This window comes from Patagioenas fasciata, chromosome 2, assembly GCF_037038585.1.
Source record: "Patagioenas fasciata isolate bPatFas1 chromosome 2, bPatFas1.hap1, whole genome shotgun sequence".
Classification (NCBI taxonomy): Eukaryota; Metazoa; Chordata; class Aves; order Columbiformes; family Columbidae; genus Patagioenas; species Patagioenas fasciata.
Window position 1 is genome coordinate 168,052,655 of NC_092521.1, and position 21,426 is coordinate 168,074,080.

Sequence of the window (21,426 nt, forward strand, 5' to 3'; positions counted from 1 at the left end):
GGATGCAGGGATGCTTCTGTCTCCACAGGAGAATGCATGGATGCCTCATCGCAACACACTCCATGGCTGATTTGGCTTCCTGAAATGGGTCGCAGCCTCTGCTTTTCGCTCCAGGGACCCTCCTCGTCTTTCCATGTCCCACCAAGGCATGCACATCCACTGCAGCTTTTCTCCCCGCCGTGCCTTCTCCCTTGACTCTGAGGCCATGGCCGCCCTCAGCTCCAGGTGAGCAGCACGTCAAGCCCTCCCACATCTCCCCTCCATGCCCACAAGAAGGAGGAGATGAGGGGGATGCTGGAGCTGAGTGGCCGGAGCTGGGAGGATGTCACGGCCCAGAGCTGCCTGCACCGCACTGAAGGTTTAATGTGCCGTAATCACAGAGCTGGCCTTGTTGTAAAGGCACCCGGACCATGCACAGCTCCTGGCTGCTGCTGGCAGCTCCCGCGGTCGCTGCCGGTTGGTTTTTTTGGAACAGATCCCCCCCCAACCCTCCCCAAGCAAAGGGAGAGGGGATCTGCAGGGAGGAGAGGTCGAGGAGTAGGGTGGTGTCCTATCTTGGCCACCGATGCTGCCGACCCTATCGGTTTGTGAATTGGGACATTAATCAGCGTTACGGGGTCAGATACCTGTGGTTTGAGGCATGCTGGCAGGGCTCAGCATCGCCGGAGTCATAATACCACACACTGCTCATGAAAGAGCGGAGCTGCGACATTCCAGGAGGCATGGTGCTGGGAGGGATTGGGGACGGGCTCCGGAGGCGGCTGGCGATGGGGGCGGGAAGGGAAAGAAGTGGAGAGAGCAAGAAAAAGAAAGAGAGAGAAAGAGAGAGAGAGAAAGAAAGAGAGAGAAAGAGAGACAAAAAGAGAAAGAGAGAAAGAAAGGGAAATAAACCCTCTGCGTGGTTTTCCTGGCTGCTCTGCCTGCAAGAGGAAAGGGCTGTCTGCTTTATAACCTTCCTGCTGAGCCTTTGCCTTGCCTCTTGCATCCTCTATGCAGGGAGTTTGTTGCTCATCCCTTCCCACAAGTGCTGGCAAGAAACTGGGGATATGAGAGCATGAAAATTAATTTGACCAACCAGGCAGGAGAAGTAGCAGGGGAGTGTGAGAAGGCAGAGCCCTAAAGGCTGGGCCAGGAGCTTGGGAGAGAAATAAATAGGATTTCTGTTCCTGGGAAGGGGGGACCAGAGGGGACAGGGCCACTTCATTGTCCCTGTGATAGAGGCTGCTTCGCTTTCCAAGGCAGCATGAAACAGCTGTGTCTGGCTTTCAAGTGATATTAGGTGTTAGAAAGCCTAAGGAAAGCTGTCGGTTCAGGTTTGAGTCCACCCAGGCAGCTTGCAGAGCTTTCCATGCTCGTGTCTCCCCACACATGACAAGATACCATGGGTGATCTCACAGGATGGGAGAAGATGAAGGGATCTGCTATGGCAAGTCATATGAAGACAGTGGTGTACCAGCCAGTGTGCAGCCACATCTGGGGACTGTCTCAGGGCTCCCATCCACCTCTCCATCCTCCCAGTCCCTGATAACACATGCAGGAGAGCTGGCCCAGTCATGCCCAGCATGGGGCATCCCAAGGTGGGAAACAGATCCTGACACCACACTAAAAATGCACAAAGCTGGGATAGTGGGGAGTGTGAAGAGAGAGAGGGGTCTGTGCTCATGATCAAGACCTGAGCATGTTCTAAGGGATTTGTGGAGACACCTTGGCTATGCAAAGTTGTGTTTTCCCTTCTACCTGCGTTGCCTGGAGGGAGGCAGGAGTCCCATAGCAAGCGTGGTGTTGACCATGACATTGTCAAGCTTACTTGGAAGTCAGATTAGATGGGTCCTGGAGAAGGCTCTGGGGAGACCTTGCTGCAGCCTTTCTGTACTTAAAAGGGGCCTATAAGAAGGATGAGGACAGACTTTTTAGCAGGGCCTCTTGCAATAGGACAAGGCTTTAAACTAAAATATTCAGACTAGACATGAGGAAGAAATTTTTTACAATGAAGGTGGTGAGAGTCTGGTCTGGGTTGCCAGAAAGGTGGTGGATGAACCATCCCTGGAGACATCCCAGGCCAGGCTGGATGGGGCTCTGAGCAACCTGAGCTGGTGAAGATGTCCCTGTCATGGCAGGGGTGGCACTGGGGGAGATTTGAAGGTGCCTTCCAACCCAAACCATTCTATGATCTCATCTGTTCTTGAAGGCCACAGCCACTCCATCTCCAAGCCTCATTTGAAGGCAACAGAATTTTCCTCCATAAGCAGCAGAGCTCCAGCAAGAAGAGAGATGCTACAGCAGACACCTAAAGAGGAGCAGATAAGACACACCATGACACTGATGATTTCTGCTCTGTTCTCAGGACAGCCTGGGTGGTGAGCTCATGATACCATGGATATCTGCAGCGAGGCGAACTGAATCACTGGGTCGGACAGCAGCAGAGCAGCCTTCAGGAGACTCTATGTCTGTCTGCCAGGTACCATCAGTGATGACTGACACAAGCTGTGTCTGTCTGTGGTCCAAGGAGCCATCACCCACCTCCAAAGAGGAGGTGTCAGGCCACCCTACAAGGCAAAGCCTGGGACCTGTTGACTTAGCATTACATCTTTCTCCTCTCTTTTTCTGTTCTTTACCTGTTTCTGGTTATGTAGTCTTATTGTTGCATCTGTGGACTTCAGGTCAGCCTCCCTGTTTTTAAGACAATCATGTTGCATTTGTGGAATCATGGTTAGCAGCATCAGCAGGATGTTCTCAAAGGCTTCTTGGTTTTCATGAACACTGTCTGCTCTGAGTTTATTCTGCCAGTTGATGCCAACAATTGACCTTTTAAGTTTTTCCCCCTCTGCCACGTAGAAAAACAACTCTTCATCCTCCGCAGTACAATGGACATCTCTTTATCCTCCTAATGAGAGACGGTTGCAGATAGCACCCAGCGCTGCAATGAAGGAGACCCTGTCATAGCAACCCAGTGGAATGATAGAAGGTGGAAAATATTCCCAAAATTATGAAATTTGCTTAAAATACCACAAGCTTTCCAAAAAGAAGGAAGCTTTTATTTCTCTTCCTTTTCCTCCCCTTATTCTGGCACTCTAGAGCTAATAATCTCCAGCTTCTTTCTGCTGTCATGGCAGGTAAACACTGGCTTGTCTTTTAAATGTGAGCTGTGTGTTCTCTGACACACCAATCCAGAAGCTAAGGCCCAAAGAAAACCAGACTTAAAAAACACCAGTCCTGATGCATGGATGGCTCCCCATGTCCTCAAAGGGAGCAAAAATAACTAAGAAAATACTCTTATCTTCTTCCTGCATTTCATTCAGCAAGTCATCCTACAAAAGGAGTTGACAAAGTAGATGACTAAAGAGGTTGAGGGGCTTGATGAAAGTAAAAGCCCTTTTGCTGTTTTTCATGTTCATCATCTAGCCAGTCACTGTGTGGTAGAGGAAAGTGTCAGGGCAAATTAAAAGAAAACAATCGTGTCTTCCATTTTCACTCCTCTGAGGACTATGGCTGTTTGTTTTGTTTGTATACAAATAGGTGTCCTTTGGCAAATGCCTCGAAAGAAAATCAGTTTCTTTTGTTCAGTGTTCTGAGGGTGATTTGATATTTGGTTGCATTTGTGATATTCAGAGTTAGGAGATCTTGACACTGAATTTTTAAGAGTTAGTTTTGGGAAATGCGCTTTTGGAAAGAGCAAAATCCTTCATTTTGTGCATGTAGTTTTGGGTTTTTTTAAAGATTCCTGATTGTGACTGAAAGAGGACAGTCACGGTAAGGACCCCAGAGCTAAAAGTGCTCTCTGTGGGATGCAGAGACTGTCCCGGACTAAGTGAGCACAGGTATTGCAAGTAGGTGTGTGAGCGTCTCACATGGAGATACTTAGGAACCTGTTTACTCCTCTCAGTGCTCCTGTTTCCTCTTGGCTGTGTTGGACCTGGAAGCTTTCAGAGGCAGACACTGACTCATCCTCTGGTTCAAGTTCCTCCCCTATTCCCTTGGGTATCCTGAGAAGGAGACTCTTCTTGCCTGCTCTGAGATGTCTACGTGTCTACCTGGGCTTTGTGGTCTGAGCTCAACCACGGAGCTCCAGCCAGAACAGCAACGAGCCTAAGGAGAAATTCAGTTCACTTGACACAGACAGTGAAGGCTCAATTCATTTGCCTTCATTTTGTCATCTAGAGACACCCAGGGTGTCCAAGATATCTGCCAAGGGCAGGTGGACATGGCACAGGACCAGCAGGAAGCCATGGAGCAGGAGCTGGAAGCCAAGTGAGCTACTGCAGGGCATCAAGGCAACACCTTGTTTCTTACCATTGCACAGCCTTTGGCAAAGCAAGATGTAGGATTTTCCTCTGAGATCAGTGGAGCAAGAGAGAGACCTGGAAAGGGCACATCACCCTTCACAAGAAGAGTCTGTCTCTGTTGACTGAGCTGGAGGGACTTACCCTAGGACAGGTCAGGTACACGTGGTGCATTTTGGCCCAAGTGACTATGCTGTAGGAAGTTCTGGACAGTTCCAATTCTTGGTCAAAGTCTGCAGCTGCTGCAGTAATTCACGTAGTTGTTACCAACAAAAGTCCCTCCAAGACTGTAGCAAGGTTGAGAATTTAATCCTTCTTTTCTGTCCAGAATTTTTGGCTTCAAATCCAACAATGTGTTTTAAATAAAATCTTTAAATCTTTTTACTGGGGAAAAAAAAAAAAAAAGAAGAAGTCAGAAAGCAGATAATTATCTGTATGTAAATAAACCTACTAATTTCAAACACCAGAAGGAAAACATCCACTTGAGCAGGGACTTTTGAGGAAACCATGTCAAGTCCCTGTCCCTTGATAACCAAAAGGGTTATTGAGCACTGGAATAGGCTGCCCAGGGAAGTGGTGCAATCACCATCCCAGCAGGTATTTAAAAGATATGTAAAAGTGATGTTTAAGGACATGGTTTAGTGGTGGACTTGGCAGTGTTAGATTAACAGCCGAACTCAATCTTAAAGGTCTTTTCTGACTGAAATCATTATATTCTATGATTCTCTTTCTTTGCATTTTCATGTAATGCTGGATGTGGTTGGTACAATACACCACAGACTCCCATCATCTTCAGGAACACCTGGAACCATAAGTAGGACCTGCTTTTTCAAGCCATAGCTCCCTGGTTCTGAGTCTGCAGTCTCCAGCTCCCCTGGTAGTGATGGACACTCTGAGGGGTTTGTGAAATGCAGATAAAAATCCCCAAGTCTATTGTTAATAGACAGACAATTTTGATGCAAGGTCCATATCTTCAACAAGAAATGATGAAGGGGTCAGAAACGACAGACAAAGGTTGAAAGCCACTGCTCCGTCCAGTTTTCACATTTCTGTGGCCAATGAAAGAGTTAGCCACCAACATTTCCTTTAGACCACCATGACTTAAAGCCTCCGACCTTTAGTCAAAAATGGCAGTGTTCTCTCTAGTTCTGCAGATAACCTGGGGATCACTTAGCAAGACCTTGTCAGCCGCTCCCTGTTGTGGACCATGGCATGGAAACATCAGCCTGGATGTAGAGTGTGCTCCTGACCTCTACTGAACTGCAGACCTCACCTTATCCAGCCCTCTCAAAATTATTTCTTCTATAGGTTTCATCTATAATCAGTCTGTCAGTCGGACATCTCCTCTCATCCCATGTAAGGTGGCTTGTGTTGCCTGCTGGTTGGTCCTGCTTTTCTTTGTGGTCTATAGAAAGAGCCTCGGACAACACGTTAGGTTAGATGCTTGACCTTTATATGGCTGAGGATGGAGATGGCTCTGCACCAAAATAACCTGTGAGCTATTTCTGCCTTCGCCTGTCACCTTGGGGTAACCTTGAGAAGCCCCTTCCTTTTTTGGTTCTTCCATCAAAGGATAGAACTTGCTTATTTAGGCTTGGCTTTCGAAGAATCTAGGTATAATACTAACTGAAATCTCAGGGAGTTATCACCAAAACAACTTTACACCCTAATTTCTGGGCCCTGGGCCAGAAGTTCCTCAGAGGAGAGATGGATTTTGCTGCAAGCCTGCATAAAGATAAGCATAACAGCAACAGACTCTTGTCTGCGGCCTCCAAATGTGTTTGTCCTACAAATACTGATGTAAATCTCTAGCCTGCGCCTCCCACAGGATTCACTAATACGGATCTATTTGCTTTACAGTGGCGGCTGGTTTTGCTGTAGGCAAGCGGCCAAAAATAACATTTTCCTGTCCTCCCCCTGCGAAATCTATCGTGTGGATGCAGTGTCTCATTTCAGATGGGGCTTCTCTATTTTCAGTTGCGAACGACCCTCGGCATGGAGGGGAACACATACACAGAGACGTGCATCTCAGGGATGCTCTTGCTATGCCAGCTCCTGTTCAAAGGTGTTTGGCACCGGCGGGGTGACACTGGATGATCTGGGGGCAAGATGAGGATGGCAGCTGGTGCTCCCCAGTGTCTACTTGCCCCTGTAGAGGATGGAGTCTGGCCAGAGAAGCTTTCTGCTTTCTCATTGCCTCTGCTGCAAATCAACCTGGGATGGGAGGGAGGGAGGAGGGGGCTGTAAAAGAATCACAGTTAATGGATTTGAGAGATCATAACGACGGGAACCGTGTGTGACGGCTTTGTGGTTTCAGCAGCCTCTCTGAAATAGCTGTTTTCCGTCTTCCCCTGCATCTGAGAGCTCGTGGATATTGTTTCAGACTCCTGGTCAGCTGAGCAGGATAAGCTGAGTTTGTGCAGGATATCATTTTATTTTCTTCCAAACTGTCTCCTGTCTCCTCTTTTTTCTCATTAAAAAGTCTATGAAACTCTTGAATGTTCAGGAAGAGTAACCTCTGGTAGACTTTGGGTAAAAAGGCTTCCAGATAAACTAGTCTAGTCTAGTCTAAAATATCTTTTCCTAATGCTGTTTTTTCCTATGCTGATGCACATTTAATCTGTGGAACTCATTGGCGAAAGACTTCATTATGACCAGAGGTAGAGAAGGTTTCAAGTATGAGCATAAAAATTGAGAGAAGTACCATTGATACAAGACATTAATAAAATTTTTGGGAAGTGATCTCTACTGCAATGCTTAAGGATATGCACCAATCTACTCTAAAGACCAAGACGTTTCTTCCAATGGAAGACTAATAGATATGTATCACAAAATTTCTTCTGTTTTCATCTGAAGTGAGTGGTGCTGGCCAGAATCAAAGGCAGGATGTTAGAATTCAAGATCAAGGATACAACAACAAAGCCTGGTTTTGCAGCTCCTTCAGGCAGAGGTCAGAGACCTGCCAACCCTCAGGCAACACAGCAGAGCGTTTAATGTGAGGTAGTCATGAGGATTCAAAGACTCCACAAAATTCCAGAGCCATTTAAAGGAGAAAAACACATTGCCCAGAGGAGAAAATCAGAGACTAGTCCACTTCACTGACACACTGAACTTGTGATCTAGCAATGGGGTCTCTGCTTTGAATAACCCCCAGTGGATTGCTCTTCCGTAAGAAAGTCTGGTTTGGTCATACCTCCCATCATCGCAGGTCTCTTGTGCAACAACATCTTGCAGCAGTTAATCTAACTACATGTTGCATGAGTGTCCCAAACCTGCCATCTCTTGACTTTAGCTGATGTCCCACAGCTGCACTGTCGCTCCACAGCTCTGGCAGATGGGCATTGCCCAAGCTATTAAGAACCATCTTCCTCCCTCCATGGAAACACTCCAAGGACTTGAGAGGGCTGCTCAGACCACAACGATGTGCTTAGCTTGTGTCCACTTTACCAAGACATGTCAGCACCCCCTCCATCAAGTTTTTTGGGACACATTAAGAGATTTTTGACTCAAATGTTATGCATCTGCCATAAGCACACCTTTTGGTTCGTTGTTTCTGAGCAATCTTGTCCTTTTAGATAACAAAGTCCAGGAATAATGCTTTCTCATACATTCAGTGCAGAAGGTGACTTTGTCCTGTGCTGGCAGGCATTGCCATCTCTTGGCTGGGTTTCCACAGGCCCACGAAGCTACTGCAGCAGCCCTCATGTCAGTGGGTTTCTCGTTCATAGTCTGTAGCTGCCAGGCTACATACAACATGAGTGTATGTTGGAGAAACCCCTTCAGTACCCGAATAAGACCCCCCAGTCTCACTCAGAACATGGCAAGAACATGGCAAGGTGTGTCCTCGGCATAAAAGGCTGACAAATCACAGGTCCCTTGCTTTTCATGTGGCCTGCCTGCATTCAATTTTCAGACCTCGATCCCTTCCTTCTAGAGGCTCCATGTCCTATACCCAGGATATGGGAGAAATCTTTAATTTAGACTGCAGACGTTAATAATAACAGCATTCTTTGGTTGCCATAAAACTCCTTATAGTAAGTGCAAAGGTCATCTGAGCAGACACCCGGTTGTGTCCTGAGGTGGCCAAAGAGCAACAGAGAACTCATGATGCTGGGAAGACGTCTAGTCTAGAGAAGATCAAGGGGACACATGATTACAGCCTTCCAACACATAAAAGGCTTCTGCACAGAGGAAGGAAAAGGAAAAAAAAATGTTCCTCATATCCCTCAGGGATAAGAGGTAGTGACCTTAGATTATACCAACGGAAATCACATTAAATATCAGAAGAAGCTTCCTAAGAGAGGATAGAAGGGCAGGGGAGAATGCTGCCTTGTGAAGGGGAAAAAATTGCCTATCACTGAGAGTTTCTAAACCAGCTCCAGCACCTCACCAAAGTAATTACAACAGACATTATTCTGTATTTTATTAAGAAAGTGGACATGGTCTTTCCTACTATCTAACCCTTAAGCAATGACGTGATTTCCCCAAAGACCACCCAGCCCAGCAGCTTCGCCTTCCTTTCTGTACCCAAGACCTCTTTATCTTCCTTCTCTAAGACAACTTCCCAGCAGTGGATAAATTAAACAATCCCCTCTGCATACAATTGTCTTTCAGGAAAGGAGAGGAAGAAACAGACAGTATGTCCTAAATGAATTTATACATTTTTAATGCGCTCCTGGAATTTTTTTTTCAGAGGATGGTGGTGGCTGGAAGACAAGATGAGCTGACTTGCTATTTTAATGGCCCCAGCCCAGAATGGCAGCCTTTTAGGGCAAAAAAAAAGCCCATCATCCTGGATAGAGCTATCTAATAATAGAATCATAGAATAGCATGTTGGAAGGGACCACAAGGATCATCTGGTCCAACCCTTCTTGATAAAATAACGATCTAGACAAGTGATGACAGCTTTCAGCTCAATTAGACTTAAAGTTTCCAGAGCTGGGATGAGCCATCAGCTTTCAAGGACCAGAACCCAGCTGAGATCTTTCTACAGGCAAAGACATCAGTCCTACAGCTGAAAGCTATGAGGAGCATTTTGTGGCAAAGGAAAAACTACACCTCTTCCACGTGTTGGAGAATAGTCACCTAGAAAAGTCTCCAGCACTACCATGGAGTAAGACAATGTTGTCTTACTTAGAAGACTCTTTCTAAGTCCTTTTGTCCCAAAGCAGATATCTGAGCTGTCAACAAAACCTTTTTTTCTCAAGCAGAACAAAAGCAATTTCCCTCCAGCAAGGCTGGGTTTCCTTTGTTGTGTAACTGTCAGTGGTCTCTGTGTAATTACGTTCTCCACAGCTGGCTTGGGTTCAATGTGTTTCTCATTCACAGCCCGTAGCTGCCAGGCACTTGCACAGCATGCCAGTGTCTTGAAGACATCCTTCAGCATCCTCAGTATGTAGATGTGCATCAAGGGTGCAATCCATGGAGGAGATTCTCAAGTACATTAGGAAAATTTTCTTCAGAGAAAGGGCTGTCGGGCTTTGGAACAGGCTGCCCAGGGAAGCAGTTGAGTCACCGTCCCTGCAGGGGTTTGAAAGACATGGAAATGTGGTGCTTAAGGACATGGCTTAGCAGTGAACTTGGAAGTGTTAGGTTAATGGTTGGACTCGGTGATCCCAAAGGTCTTTTCCAACCTAAATGATTCCATGATGCTAAGTATGTCCAGACCCAAGTTCAAGGCTGGGTTAATACGAGATGGTTGCTCACGAGAATGACCAAGCTGACAGCTGCTTTGCATCACCGCAACCCTGCAAAACAGCTAATATAGGCCAGCCGAATCACTGCCTGTAATCTTCACTATGTTTACTGTGTTGGTTGTGTTTTACGGCGTGTTTATATAATATATGCTTCCTGTTCTGGCTTCCTGGGTAGGCACATAATACCGCCACAGAGCTCGGGTGTGTGGGAGTGGGGTGCACGGACACAGCAGGGACCTGGACCAGCCTCTGTTTGCACTCAAGGCAAGTGATCCATCAGGAAATATATATCCTCTGAATCTGGACCTGATTTCCAGGTCTTGCTGATCCGTGTTCTCCAGATACGCACATGGATGTGCCGACTTGAGCCTTCTAAAAGTCCTCCAACTTTGGACCCCCCAAAACATTAGATATTTTCTAAAATCTCTGGCCATTATCAGCTGTGTATGAATCTGCATGACTGGGCCACTGGTCTTGAACTGATGCTTCCATGATCACCAGTGTTTTTCGGAAATATCAGCTGTCATGGATCTGGGTAGTCCTATGCATCATTTGTTTGCTTATCTACTAAAGAAGTGTATAGGGAGCAAAACATCTGTATCTTTTCAGTCTAATTAATGCTCCCAATCCTTTTTTCTTTCTTTTTCTGGTTTATTATTTCCTCTTTCTCCTGTTCTACCCAGGAAATGTTGGGATGCTGCCTTTCATAGAGCTCCCAGGAGGTAGAGCTGATGAATTTTTAATTCAATTTCTTTTCCTTCGATGATACCATGGGTTTATCTAATAGCGTAAAGCACCTAAAAGGAGCAGAAGACTGGAAAGAGACGGACTCATTTGGTAATACCCAGAAGGGTGGGAAATAAAGGCAGGCCTGATACCATATATTTCTGTCAACCTTGCAGTAAAAAAAACCATGTAATTTTCTTGTAAAAGTCATCAAGTTGGTAAATGATATTGGCCTTGCAGCAATTACATTTTTGTGATACACTCTTTAAAATTCAGATCCAGATCAGCTCTGCACATGGTATTTGTCAGCTGCGGGAAGAACTGGAGCAAAAGTTGTCCCGGTGAGCTTGCAGCCTTCAAAAACTGATGGTAGCCCAACCCTCTTTGGGTTTCTTACTCATTCATAAAGTTCTTATGGAGTGATTTACCATCATGCAAAGCAGGTCTGCTACAAGATGTGTTGTGTGCTTGTATGCACCATGCATCCCAACAGTGCTCAGCCCACGTGGCATAATCGGCTTTCAGGAAGGACTGGGTAAATAAGCATCCCCCCAAACACAGAATACTTCAACCTCAAGCTTGTGCATTCCCAGAACTTCAAGTGTCCTGTGATGCACTCAGTAGGACAGGGTTTCTGCTCCAAGCTGTATCTTTTCCTCCTCATCTTAGAGCTTACTCCACAAACAAGGGCACTGACCCTCCTGGGTTATTGAGAAGGCTGGACTAAAGGCTAAGAGAGGGCTCTTAGGCTTATGGTTGTGAGCCAAAGAAAATAAACACAACTGCTCTTAGTGAGAGATTAGATCTGGTCCCCAGTGGGTCAGAGGTGGAAGGAGAAATGTGGTCAGTAGTGATGGGATTCCAACTTGGGAGGTGCAGCTCATGCAAGTCTCCTCCCACTCACATGAACAGAGCCAGGTCAAGGCATGTCTGAGGTGTCAGCCACCTCTGCAAAGGAGGGTGATGTTGGGAGGCTGAACCCTTGAATAGAAAGCCCTAGGATTAATGTGATAGCCCCAGCCTGGAGCTGTGCCTCTGGCTGGTCTTTCCTTCTGCCAGTACTTAAAAGGGGTCAAGAAGAAAGATTGGGACAGACTTTTTAGCAGAGTCTGTTGCCATAGGACAAGGGGTGATGGTTTTAAATGAAAGGAGGAAGATTCAGGCTGGACATGAGGAAGACATTTTTGATAATGAGGGTGGTGAGAGCCTGGCCCAGGTTGCACAGAGTGGTGGTGGATGCCCCATCCCTGGAGACATCCCAGGCCAGGCTGGACGGGGCTCTGAGCAACCTGAGCCGGTGAAGATGTCCCTGCTCATGGTGGCACTGGGGGAGTTGGGAAGGTCCCTTCCGACCCAAACTACTCTGTGATTCTGTGATTTAGACATGCTAGGCTCCCTTGGAAGCAGCAACTCTGTGCCATAACAAACAGACAGAGTCACCAGCACAGACATATCTTCTCTTGCTCTCCTGATGGCATCCCAGGGGCTTAGTCTGCGTATCGCCTTGATGGCACGACATCATTTTCTGGTGATAGGATTCTGAGGAGTCTCTTTGGTGCATATTTAGGTAGTCTGATGGGAGTCCTGTCTCTCAGTGCAAAATTATTTGCTTCTTCCGCCTCTTATTTTGTCATCCTGCAATCCACTGTACAACCCACTGCTGTATCAGAAGCTCCCTGGGTCTCTCCACACCACCATCTCTCTGTTGTGAAATGACAGCATGTCCTTCTGTCCTTCTGTCCAGACCTGACCACGAGCTCCTGATTTAGGCAGACACATACACCAGGGTCTGCCCATCAACCTGTGGTTCAGCCCTTGGCACAGGGGCTTTTCTTCAGAGTGGAGAGGAGGTGGAAAGGGCTGTGATGTCTTTTGAGCTGAGGCACTTCTCATCTCTCTAGATCTCAGAACAATAAGCACCTCTCTCTGAGCTGGCCACCCCAGCCCACACATGCATAGAACATGGAGGGCATATCTAGCTGTCAAAATCTCTCCTAAACCAAGCTGTCCTCATCCAGCACTGATTTCTCTCAGGTGGTTGAAAGCAGGCTGCAGAGACTAGCTCAGATGAGTCATCTAACTTTCAGATACTTTTAGGATCTGAAGTAGGATGGATAAAACCCTACTTGGGTCCATGCTGTGTTCATACAGCCTTCAGCACAACAGCACCCAATCAACTGCTGGAGGCCTCCCAAAAAACACAGAAAACTCAAAAATTACCTGCCCTGTGCAGTGCAATACTCCAGATATATTTGGTTCGGGTCTTTGGAGAGAAAAAACTCACACCTGAGAGAACAGCATGCAGAAAGACTAATCCAAACAGCTTTTTTACAACAAGCAGCCCTACAGCTCAGCAAGTGTTCTTGAGTCCCCTCTCTGTAGGTGGCCAAATAGATTTGGAAACATATAACAGGTCAAGCCTAATGCAATGCTTCCTCTCAATACCCCAACCGTACAAAGTTCAGGGACTTCCTGAGCGAGGCTTAGTTCCCACGGACATACCAGACCTGAGTGGCTTTTTTCTGTGTGTTTGGGTTTTTTTTAATCTGTCCAGCCTTCCTTTCAACTTTTATACTCTGCAGTGTTCTGCATCAAGAAGTTTTCCAGCTTTAGCAGAACTCATGCAGAGCTTTGCTGATCGTCAAGTCAGGCTGGTGGGATAAGAAGGAGAAAGCTGATTTCTATACTTAGTTTAACCACAGAACTCCTGGCAGCTCTTGGACACATGCTTTTTTCCCCTAAGCAGCCAAGGCATCTCTGTGTTCAAAATCACACGTGGATCCTGGAAACATCCTGGCCACCACCAGCCCGGATGGTTCTTCAGAGCTGTGCCATTTCTCACCACATTCCCTCCTGTGCCCAGATATGGCCCTGAACTCCATTTGACTTTCTGAACTAAACAGCTCAAATTCATTTCACCTGGAGTGAAGAACGTGACTGAGCTGAGGTAGCAGTCTGGGTACACCTGGCTGCCTCATAAGCCAGAGCAGAAAGGGGGCATCAGCAAACCACCTTCTGGCTCCTTCGAGGTCTGAGGCATTGATTGACATCACTATCCTGCCTTGCAGAGGTGATGTGAAGCTGGACATGCAGAAGTTCATACAGCAGGTGTGGGAGTCCTTGCTATGGGATGCTTCAAAGAGGGCTTGGTGGCCCTTTGGAGGTCCCCATCCCCATCAGCTGTATTCTCAACACAGACTTCCCCATGGGGTGGGCTGAACTGAGCTGGAAGGACATGATGTTTATCTGGGGTTGTGGGGGTAACCCTGCCACCTCATCATGGTTTCAGTTTCTCTGATTAATGAGGACAAACTATATGGTGCCCACACCAGACATGCTGGCTCCAAGACATCCATCCAGACCACTGTACTCATTTACTTGCTTTGCCGCACAAGTGCCCCAGATGTCAGAGGGTCACGGGGCCACGGGACCTGGGTTTGGGGAAGAAAAGGGGAAGAAGTGAAGCAAGGAAGAAGGCCTGGCCCAGGGGTCCTCTGCTATCACCAAACCAACTGTCACAATAGCAGCACTGTTGCCTCGCGAGGCGGCTGCGTGATGGGATTTCACAGGGCTGTAAATCACTTTTCTGGCAGTGGTGTTCTCCTGCCCGTGTTGAAAAGGCTTAGGTTTCCCTCCCGCAGAAGCGATGGCAAGCTCGGGGAAGGAGGCGGAGGCCAGGTGCTGGAAACATTCAGTGGGGGCATCCCCAATCGCATACCTCTGAAATCTGACCCTGGCAGGGAAGTCGATGCGGTTCAACTGACTTCAGGACCTCGCTTGCGCTGGTGCCAGAACAAACAGCTGCATTGAGGATTCCTGGGCCATTAGCAGTGGCCATCCACACTGGGAATGCTTTCTCCTGCCTCGCCAGGAAGGAGGGAGGGAGGCACCACACGCTCATTTGTGCAGCTCCCAGATGTTCACAGGCAGCCCTGTGCTCGCTCAGCATGTGCGTGCACAGCGGCACTTGCACCACGAACTCATTTCAGGCACAGGGCAGGGGGGATGCAAAGACCCTGAGTGATTATAGAACTACAGAATCATTTTGGTTGGAAGAGCCCCTCAAGATCATTGAGTCCAACCATTCCCCCACCCCTGCACTAGCCGATGTCCTGAGAACCTCATCTCCGTCTGTCCAACCCTCCAGGGATGGTGACTCCAGCACTGCCCTGGGCAGCCTGTTCCAATGCCCCACAGCCCTTTGGGGAAGAAATTGTTCCCAGATCCAACCTCAACCTCCCCTGGTGCAACTTGAGGCCGTTTCTTTGTGTCCCTGTCTCCCCTCAGCTCCTGTTCTCCAGCTGAACCCCCCAGGTCCCTCAGCCGCTCCCATCACACTTGTGCTCCAGCCCCTCACCAGCTCCCTTCCTTTCTCTCCACTCACTCCAGCACCTCAAGGCCTTTCTTGGCATGAGGGGCCCAAAACTGCCCCCAGGATTCGCAGTTTGGCCTCCCCAGGTCCCAGCACAGGGACGGTCGCTGTCCTGGGCCTGCTGGCCACACCAGTGCTGGTACCAGCCAGGATGCTGGTGGCCTTTTTGGGCACCTGGGCTTGGATGTCTGCACCTGATGCATAGATGCAGGCAATCTAACACATGTCCAGATAATAAAGGCACAGACTGAGTAGGACATTGAATCCCACTCAGATGAGCAGTTGCACCCAGTGGTATGGGCACACAGCTCTGGAAAGTCCCCGGTGTGTGAAAAGTAGTCATGTGGTAGAGAAGGCTTTCCACCTGTTGGGAAGAGATGTCCAACATGGCTGCAATGGGAGTGGGTGGTGTCTTCTAGAAGGACCTCAGTCCCTGTGTCCCACTCCACAACTCCAGGAGTTGAACATAGTCCATCCCAGGGCTTGTCTGACTTAGCTGCACTAAGTATTTGGGGTCAGGATGCAACACTGAGAGGAATCAGCTCTGACAAAGAGGAGAAGCAAACAGCTCCGAGAGCAAAAATTTCCTCCTGTTAAATTGGGCTGTGTTATTGGCTTAATCTGATGGCTCTTGGGCAAGAAGGAAGGAAAGAAGATGGAGACCAAGAGCATGAGGCACCCAGTGGCTCAGGTTCCTGTCTTGCAGTGAATGGGAAAGAGCATTCACACTCCAAACATGGCCCAAGAGGAGCTGGGGAGGGGGTGGCATGTCCTCTGCAAAGAACAGGACCATAGCTGTGGCCTGGACATGCAGAGAATGAGCAGAAATCTGCATTGGGATGAAGTGGCTCACTGAAAGATGAAAATTAATTTTATCTACTGAGTCATGGTGACACTTGGATGGTGTTACAAAAGACGCTGTGGTCTGTCAGTTGAGTTTCTGCTTCCTGTAGGGTACTCTGATGCAATTCACAGTTGTGGCTTTGTTGGAGGGGTGTAGGAGAAGACCTGTGTCCTTGAAAAATCAGGTGCATTGCCTGGGCTATCACAGGGCCTGAGGATGAGAGATCTGTGTCTCTTGGTCTCCCTGTTGCTTCACAGCTAACCTTGCGTGTACTGAGCCCAGAAGCACACAGTGATGATATCTTGGGAGGAAGCTAGAAAGCCCACAGTGATTCCGGTTGTGCTGCATGCAAAGTACATTCGCTGGTAGAACAGCTCAGGTACTATTCTAGCAACCCCACAAACAAGCCCACATAATGAGCTCAAACACACTGTTCACAGCCACATACATGTATATGGACATGTTATCTATGCACAGCGCTCACTGTGTAAAGGAGATGTACAAAGCACATCAAAGGTATCCTGTCCTAAAAGTGTCTATTTTCTTCACTTGCATGTCTCCACGTAGTCTGGTGAAGATCTCTCCTATGTTGATGCCATGTGTCATCCTTGGGGCTCCCTTAGACCAGCCCAGAGGTTGAAGAGCTCCCCGCATGGTGTACACTTACCAAAATACCCTTTGTATCAGCCATGTGATGAAACACAGACGTTGCTCCTCTATGGGTTTTGCATTAAGTGGGGGTGGATTAATGTTTCCACACTTTGTGCAATGGTGAAAGGACGTGACTTCGTGGTGTCTCAGCCACCAGCAGTGATCCCACATGTGTCTTGGTCCCTGAAGCAGATATATTCATGCAGATCTCAGCCCTCATACCCAGTCACGGAGTGGGAAGCAGGTCTCTGGTATGTGAGATCATGTTGTCATGGTGAGGGGCAGGAATCAATGCAATGGGGTTCTCTAGGGAAAGTCTTGTCCAGAGAGCAAGGTCCTACTGGTCGTCAAGCCCCAGTGCTGGCTGAAATGTGGCATGGTGACTCGTAGACCCCATGCAGTCAGGAGACACGTGGGCCAAGGGCTCCTGAGAAATGCATAGGAGACCTGACAGGTTTTATATCTCCTGTAATGGAAAACAGAAAGGCCTTCCCAGCAGGATAGAACATGTGTGGTGGGCTACAACACAGCAGGATCCCTGCTTCTTTTGTGATCAGCAGAGCAATGAGGAGGCTCTTATTCACTTCATGTTATTGCTTTATCATAAGCTGCCTGTGGGATCTTGGGCAGACCCACAGCATGATCAGCACCACTTGCTTCTCTGAGTTTCAGTAGATATCAAACCTTCAGCAAGCTGCATCTGGCATGTGGGGTCATGGGGAGGAAGAATAGTTTCAGCTCTGTGCTTTGATTTGAGGTACACAGCCTAGTGTTCAGAGGGGCCTTGCTAGAAGATCCAGATCCCCAGCGGTCCCAGTCTATGACCCAGCTGCACATCCCATTCCCCAGTGCCTGGCTGTGTCCACCACGATAGCAGAGAAAACCCTCGAGGATCTATTTTTTGTCCTCTTTTTTGTTGCATGGGTCAAACGAGAAGGAAAAACTTGCTAAAGTGCTGCAGCAAACGTGTAAGGTGTTCCCAACAACCCAGTTATCCCAGAATCATTAAAACTGTATCTGTGACCTGTGACATCCCCCCAAAAAAGCCAGGACAGTTCAAGTACCTGTATTTCTGCAGCTATAACCAGAACACAGAAAACAGGGTTGTGCTACAGCAGTGGCTGCAGCCGATCTGGTGTAGGAAACCAAAGAGGGTGCAGAGATGATGTATGATCTGCTGCCCAGCCTGCCAGGACAAAAATCACCACCTTCAAACCTTTCACGTACATTTGAAATAGCTCTCTGAGGTTTGAGATGTGATGCAATGGTAGTCCACAAATCAGAGCTGGCTCTTCTCCGTGCATCTGTTCTGGAGGCACCAGGGTGTAGAAGGCAAAAAGAGAGAGAAATTGTACCAAAAAAGGGGCAGAAATGTTATCCAGAGACCTTCAAGTGTCTGTCTGTCTGTGTGCTGCTTGTAAGTCGGCTGTGCAGCATCATTTGCAGCCCCTACCACAGATAGTTCCCTTTCCTCTTGTATCTGCAGTTAATAACTACTACTGGCAGGCTCTGAGTCAAATGACTGGCAGAGCCCTGGTCTCCCGTGGATCCCAGGACAGAAGTTTTTCATGGCATAGCCGTGCTGGGAAGGGATTGTGACAAAGTCTCTTTAAAACAGCACATCCCTACCTCCCCATATCCATCCTCACGTCCAGCTCTGGCCTCCATGGGTGAGAAGCACCCCTGTGGAGACTCAGTGCTGAGAAAAGTCCAGTCTGCAGCTCTCTACCTGCTTTTGCATTATTTATTATTGGCCATAGATGGCAGCAAACGTCTCGAAGCATCCCGCTGTGTAGGCTGACTGCAGCTGGGAGCTGCAGGAACAGATGCACAAGCCAAGGAAATTCCCTCATCCCTCTGCTGTACAGACATGGTCCATTCTCCAAAGGGGGAGAGGAGCAGAGGTGCAGGTCACCAGCTGCCTCCCATCCAGGGATCTCCAGAAGAGAAGGTCTGGTGGCCACCAGAAAGCAAGCCCTGGATCTCCTCCAGTCCCCCATGCTCTAGGGTGATGGAGGGAGCCAGGTCTGGTGAGACCTTCCATATTGCTCACCAGGAATGGTCCTGGAGATGACCAGGGCCTGTAGTGACAGGACAAGGTGGAACAGTTTTAAACTGCAAGGGCATAGGTTAAGATTGGACATAAGGAAGAAATATTTTGCTATATGGTTGGTGAGACACCAGGACAGGTTGCTCAGAGAACTTGTAGATTCCTTATCATTAGAAGTGTTCAAAGTCAGGTTGGATGGGGCTTTGAGCAACCTGATCGAGTGAAACATGTCCCTGCCCGTGGCAGGGGTGTGGACAATCACAGCTCCAGGATGGGGAAGGTCCTGCAACAGGGCAGGAAGGACAGCAGCATAGAAAGGGCTGTGGCTTGGTTCATTTTGCCGGTGTAGATGCAGCCATTGTGTCCAAATATAGAAAAAAAGGACAAAATGGAAAGCTTTCCACCTGTACATTTGGATACCCGCCTCTATATCAAGGCAACTTTGACTTTAGCAACACCATTTTCCAGCAATGTCACAATCATTCCTGCTCTTTAAGCAAAGCCAGACAGGATCAGGTCAAAAGTCTATGCAGCCCCAGGCCCCGTTTCCCACAGAGGATGGTCACATGTGCTTAAAGTAATAAATAAAATACAGAGTAATCGGGAGTGATTCTTCCTGTTCTTCTCTCCCAGCTGCCACGTAAGGACCCTCCAGCTCTGGAGGTAGCATGAAGGCTCTTTGTGTTTCTCAGCCATTCCTCCATTCACTAATTATTTGTCTTAGTAGGGGTTTCACGTGTCCTGTTTCCAGAGTGCAGCCATCTTTTTCCATCAAGTCCCACACATCCCAGCCTAGTGAAGACCCCTATTCTCCTCTGCACTCTCAATAAGGTAACTAAGGATAGACCCGAAGTCCATCTGTCCGTCTCCCTGCATCCCATGTGGGTGTTGGACTTACTGGAGGAGGCAGGCTGGGTCCCTTGTGACAGCACCAGCTTCACATTTGGATATGGGTTAAGGCTCCTGCCTTGGCCAGGCTTGCTGGATGGCCTTGCGGGTGTCACTTAGCCTTCTTCTGCATCTCAGCTCCTTCTCTGTAAGATGAGAGGTCCTAATCCTACTTTACACCCAGCAGCAGTTTTGGGGGTTAGATGTATCTGTGCACCTCCCTGCCCACAGTGTTTCAAGCTACATTATCTAAGCACAGAAGCAAACACCTTCCCAGTCACTTCACCACCGAGGAGAAAGCAACGCAAGACCTGCTGTTTCTCAGTTTGCCTTGGGTTTGCTGGATGACTGGATTCTCTATCTCCAGCTCTCTGTTCTGCATTTCGTTAGCCATGCTCCAGTCCCATGGCTCTTCTCCAGAGCCTGGAGCACTGTTGCTCTGCCAGATCCCCTTCTCTTTGCAATCCTTTAATTATCATTTCAGGAGCATAATCACCCCAGGGAGAGGGAAAACAGGAGGGAGGCACAGAGTGAGCAGGAGCGTGAGTTCCCCCATACATTTCCCTCTAGAAGTGCAGAAGGGGAATGCTGTGGTTCTATAGGTTGGCTCCTGCAATTAGCACAGCCTGTGTAATTAGGCCAAGATAGATGGTGCTGGCAAGGAAACACCTCATCAGTCTAATTTCAAACCATTATAAAACCAGCGAATGGAAAACGGAGAGCGTCCATTTGTTTCTCATTTTGAAAAGTGCAGGGTTAAGGTTGGTCTGCAGCTCCAGCTCTTGCACACACGCGTGCGCTCACACGTGGCTAAACGAAACCAGAAAGGAGCAGTGAATATACAGCTGTAACAAATTCATTGCCTTCTCAGGACACAGAGATCCTGAGGATTCAGGGCATAGTGTCAAAACCCAAATCCAAACTTTCTTTGCCGCACCCCTTGTTTATTTGCCTATGCTCTTTATTTACTTATTTTCCTGCTCCACATCTCCTCTTGATTAGCATTTCCAAAGGAGGTTGAGTTCCCCTGTGCTGGCCAATTTTGCATGTTCTTTTCCCTCCATAGAGCTTACTAAATGGTGAAGGAAGGTGCTCGTGGTCACCCCTGAGTCTTTGTCAGAGGACAGAAGAGATTCTGGTTCCTAGATGTTCTCCTGAGCTGCAGATCTATACAGTATTCATCTTCCCCTGATCCATTGATCTGTTTTCTTTTAATTAATATCTTTCCCAGCTTTATGGTTTGGCTCCCTTCTCCCAGTGCTCCTCATCAATTCCCTCCTCCCTCTTCTCCCACCAAGCTTTTATTTTCCACCCTTTTTCCTGTCCCAGATACAGCAGAGGGTGGACAGCCTCCTACACTGCCTGTGGGTGCTGCTCCATTCATGTCCTGTGTTGGGATAAGGGTGGCTGATCTCTGCAACTACTGCATGGTTTGGGATGAAGGGAGGGCTGAAAATTATGGATCCCAAAATTAGATTACCCCTTTTTTTTTTTTCCCTAGAAAACAACACTGCGATTGTCTCAGCCTTGATTTTTGCTGCTGGGCAGCTGGGTGGTGGTAGACCTCAGACCCCTGTGCTGACTAAGGCTCATGTCTGCCAGGGACAAAGGCAAGAGACCGAGGTTGTGTAGTTCGAGTAAGATATTGCCCTTTAAGGCACAGGAATTTCTGCTGAAATGCCTCCAGCTCAGCAGGACATCTTCCCAGAAGCAGGCGAGACACTTGGTGTCCCGTCCCAGCACCGAGGAACTGTATGCAGCCTTTTGGAACCAAGTCCCACTCAAGTAGCTTACTCGTCTTTAGGTTTCATTGTAAACTACAAAATCCTGCCAGGTCAAAGCTCACATGTGCCAAGTTCACTTAACCTTTTGTGCTCACCAGGAGACAACAGCATAACGAATGGGTAGTATTTTTTAAG

At 48.0% G+C, this 21,426-nt stretch overlaps 1 protein-coding gene across 4 annotated transcripts in view; it reads left to right on the top strand.

Annotated features, from left to right (window-relative positions):
* The window catches only part of PTH1R (parathyroid hormone 1 receptor), a 128,848-nt gene that overhangs the window by 15,881 nt on the left and 91,541 nt on the right, over window positions 1-21,426 (top strand). For 3 of the 4 annotated variants that reach the window (XM_071805437.1, XM_071805438.1, XM_065831604.2), the window contains one exon: window positions 2,345-2,458. The exons of the other annotated variant lie outside the window; for it this stretch is intronic. In XM_071805437.1, the coding sequence (XP_071661538.1) occupies window positions 2,345-2,458 (114 nt within the window). The remainder of the gene's footprint in view (window positions 1-2,344; window positions 2,459-21,426) is intronic. 4 annotated transcript variants of the gene reach the window in all.